At 32.8% G+C, this 3,968-nt stretch overlaps 1 protein-coding gene across 2 annotated transcripts; it reads right to left on the bottom strand.

The window, feature by feature from the left end:
• Positions 1–243: 243 nt before the first annotated feature.
• Positions 244–3,462, bottom strand: LOC112091794 (cinnamoyl-CoA reductase 1-like). Of its 2 annotated transcripts, none has more exons than XM_024166276.1 (6): positions 3,270–3,462; positions 2,122–2,291; positions 1,808–2,005; positions 1,023–1,185; positions 690–876; positions 244–592 (listed from the first exon to the last, which is right to left on the bottom strand). In XM_024166276.1, the coding sequence occupies exons 1-6, from the start codon at positions 3,388–3,390 to the stop codon at positions 448–450; spliced, it is 984 nt and encodes a 327-aa protein (XP_024022044.1). In that variant the 5' UTR covers positions 3,391–3,462; the 3' UTR covers positions 244–447. The 2 variants fall into 2 exon arrangements, with proteins under 2 accessions (XP_024022044.1, XP_024022045.1); XM_024166277.1 differs by having other exon boundaries at positions 245–592; positions 1,808–1,999; positions 3,270–3,402.
• Between the last annotated feature and the right edge of the window lie 506 nt (positions 3,463–3,968).

Raw genomic sequence — 3,968 nt, 5'->3', positions numbered from 1 at the left:
AGTTTCAGTTTTTTTATTAATTTTTTTTTTATTGTCGATGAGTGATAATATATATATATATATATATATATATATATATTAACATGACGACATGTCGTTTTCACAAAGTCATTTCTCCTGTCGTTTTCACATATACGACATACCGTTTTTTAGTTGTTAGATACAACATGCCGTTTTAATCATGCCAGTTTGTCTTCAATACTTCTCTCCTAGATGTCACCTGTGGTTGTGGCTCATCCAACCTTTTCCTTTTCCGCGTCATGTTGATCATGAAAGCATGTTGGTACTTGTTTCTACAAGATCGATTGTCCTTTTTAAGAATAAAAATGCGATTAAAAAGAAGTTACAATGTAAGGTTGGAACAAGTACTAGAGCATAAAGGATGTTTCATTTTGAAACAACTTCTACCAATCACAATCCACAATATTTCGGTCAATACATAGTCACCTAAAAGTGGAGAAAACCCTTCTCCTTTAGGCTTTCAACAGTGTCTCTCAGAGTCACTTCCAAAGGTGTGAAGTTAGCACACAAATTTTTTGCTTTCTCCTTTGATACTTGGTACTTTGGCAAGGGAGGCTTGTCATCTTCACACCTACCAATAATGAAACCATTACTTTTGTCTGCTTAATTAAGAGATTTTGTCACGCGTTGTCGGTAAATTTCAGAGTTGAAAAACATCGATAACTTACTTTTCTGGAATGCTTAAAGCGGGGAAGAATCGTCGTAAAACGTTGAGAGCCTCATAAATGTGCACAACATGCCCAACTAGACAATATCTTCCACTGGCTGAAGCAACTTCACATGCTTGAATATGTGCTAATGCTACATCTCTAACATCAACAAACATATACACTTTATTAGGGAACGTTTGAGCTCCTGCAACCAAATGAAAATTAAAAATTACATGACACAAATATTATGTAGAACTAATTTAATAGTTACAAGTTCACAAACTAATGATCTTTATATCTTGAACTGCCATAATTATAATAAAAAGAACTAGCTAGATGCTTAAGATATACCGTTTATGTGATTTAGAAGAAACTCCACAGTGAGATTAAGAGTTGGCTGTAACAAAGGGCCAATCACAACTCCCGGATTTATTGCAACCAAGTCGATCCCGTATTCTTCTGCAAATTTCCACGCATCTTCCTCAGCTAAGGTTTTTGAAAGCATATACCAAAGCTGTAACCAAGAAAATAGATGCAAATTTTATACTTCTCTCTCAAAACAAACACTATAGCTATAGCTTTCAATGAAATGCTTGACTTATTATAATTGTCAAAGTAATTAAAACATGAATAGGAAAAGTAACTGATTGTTCTGAAACTAGAATAGTTGAAAAAACATGAGTCTAGAACATAAGTTGCACGCCAAACTTAAAATGTAAGATCCTAAAAAGCCTAATCTTAAAAGAAACAGAGCTACAAACTACATCAAACTTAACACGTCATAAGGGAATTGCTTTCTACGTATGTTACAGAATATTATAGAATCCAATATAGATCAAAGAATCGGTTTATTTATTGACTCTTTCCAGATTGGAGTCCTTGTAAGTTATAAGTTGCAAAAATAATCCAATTTCCTTATCCAAAAAGGGAAAGGGAGTTTAATTCCCATTATAGTGAAATGTTCAAAAAAAAAAAACATGGGAAGACAATTTCTCTTTGGCTATACATATATAAAACAGAAACTTCTAGAAACCATAGTAGTACTTATGACAAATAAAAGTAAGACTATTCAAAGAATTAAAAACAGATTATGAAGTAATCTTCGAAAAGCGGTAAATCAACACATAAACACACACCTTTGACTCCTCACAGAAAACATGATCCGAAAACCATGTCTCATCAATAATAACATCTGGCGCAAGAGGTCTTATATTGAATGAAACTGAAGCCATGGAAGATGTTAAAACCACCCTTTTTAGAGAAGGAACTTTTGTGCATGACCTCAAAACGTTCAGTGTCCCCTTCCCTACAGCGTCAATTAGTTCTGCCTGAAACTTAAGGAATGTATAAATAGACACACACACATACGTATAGATGTATATAAACTGAGTGATATATAAAATATCCAAATTACTTGAAGGCATTAAGCTTACAAGGACTAATTAACAACCTGTGGATCTGTGACTGTAGAAAATACAGGACATGCTGTATGAAAAACACATTCACATCCATCAACAACAGGATCAAAGGACCCTTCTTCCAATAAATTTGCTTTGAACAAATGAAGCCTTTCCTTAGCTCCATCTAGTGAAACCAGGTGTTCCGTTTTCTTTGGATCATCTGTACCATAATTAACATAAATAGAAAACTTGATTTCAAATGACAGAGAACTCAGATATATGGGGTTAAAATTATTAGGAAAGAGTTGAAAAACACCAATATATTCTGTGAAATATTTTTAAAATGAAAGAAAATAAAACACAATGTGAAGATTAAACTTCCAATCTTGGATCAAAGATGAACAAACAAGAATCAAACGAAGAGGACAAACACGATTTACTTGGTACGGATTCGCAAATCCTACATCCAAGGGAGGGTTATCAACCCTAGCCAAAATCCACTATCAAATGCCTTGAATTTACACACTCAGTACTCACAGAATGAATCACACACCAGCTCACAGTACAAGGAATTTTCTCAGGAAACAAACAGAGTACAAATGACAAATCTGTTACCCCTCAAGTAATCACCAGGTACTTGCTTTAAAAAAAAAAAAAAAACCTAATCACCGGGTACAGATTTAAGGAATTAACAATATACACCAGTAGCCAATTAGGAATTGCCACGTCACCTAACTAGTTATACTTATAACAGAATCAATTAGAGACAATCTCTAAACACAATACATCTACGGATCAAAGAAAGAGACAATTTACTGGTGAGGAGCAGTACTAGCAATCGGCCTCATACATTTACAAATGACCAGAATCAATTTGAATAACTACCTATAAAAATAGTCAACGATCAAAGAAATTCCAAATTGAAACAAATCACTGAATCAGATTGAATTCCAGAAAATCAACCACAATATGGATGGAAACTGAATAAAACGTAAAAGAAAAACTTCTCAATTTTGTCTAAATTGATTAAAAGTCATGGATTGCTCATAGGAAAATGAACAAGTACAACAAAAATTCAAAACCCAGAATCCGAAAAGTGAAGAGACTGCTAATTTAGAAAAAGTAATTAGGAAGATGTTAATAAGAGTTTTTTTTTTTTAAAAAAGAAAAAAAGAAAAAAGATGTAGCAATTATTAACTGAGGTCACGAACTGAGGCTTTGACAGTGAAACCTCTTTGAAGCAAGAGCTTGACCAGCCATGACGCTATATAACCTGAACCTCCGGTTACACACACCACCTTCCCTGCTCCACTCATCATCTTCAATTAACCTTCTGCTGTGGCTTTTCTTTTTCTCTTTCTTTTTCGAAACAAAGAAATTTGCAGGGTGTTGAAAAGCGATGGAAGATGTTAATTAATATTCTGTACTTTGGTTTAAGTAATAATTGCAGATATTGACTAGGTTTTTACCCGCTGTAAAAAGTTGATAATTTTTACATGGATATATAAAAAGTTTTTTACCCTCAAATTTGTATGGCATTTTATCCGTTTTGTTTTATTTTAATTCATTATTATTATTATTATTATATAAAACATGTGCTGCCGATAGATAGCTCTATTAAAAAAAAAAAAAAAATAGAAAGCTCCTTATTCGCTTTCTCACAAGATTGTCGTTTACAAACATGTCCTTGTATTTCGTTCGTTTATTTATTTTTATTTTTCAAATAAATGTGATCCAATATGGTTTGGAGCTCCTCTGCTGCTATAACAATATTGATAAAGAAGTTAAAAATACTAACATTACTCTTTTTGTTACTCGCATTCATTGTTTGACATGTGAACTCTATTAACATGAGATATTATTATTTGAATAGAAAATGAGACAATACAATTCATAT

Source organism: Morus notabilis, unplaced genomic scaffold (assembly GCF_000414095.1).
Source record: "Morus notabilis unplaced genomic scaffold, ASM41409v2 Scaffold340, whole genome shotgun sequence".
Lineage (NCBI taxonomy): Eukaryota > Viridiplantae > Streptophyta > Magnoliopsida > Rosales > Moraceae > Morus > Morus notabilis.
The sequence above is the reverse complement of the archived record's forward strand: the minus strand, read 5'-3'. Positions and strand labels throughout refer to the sequence as shown.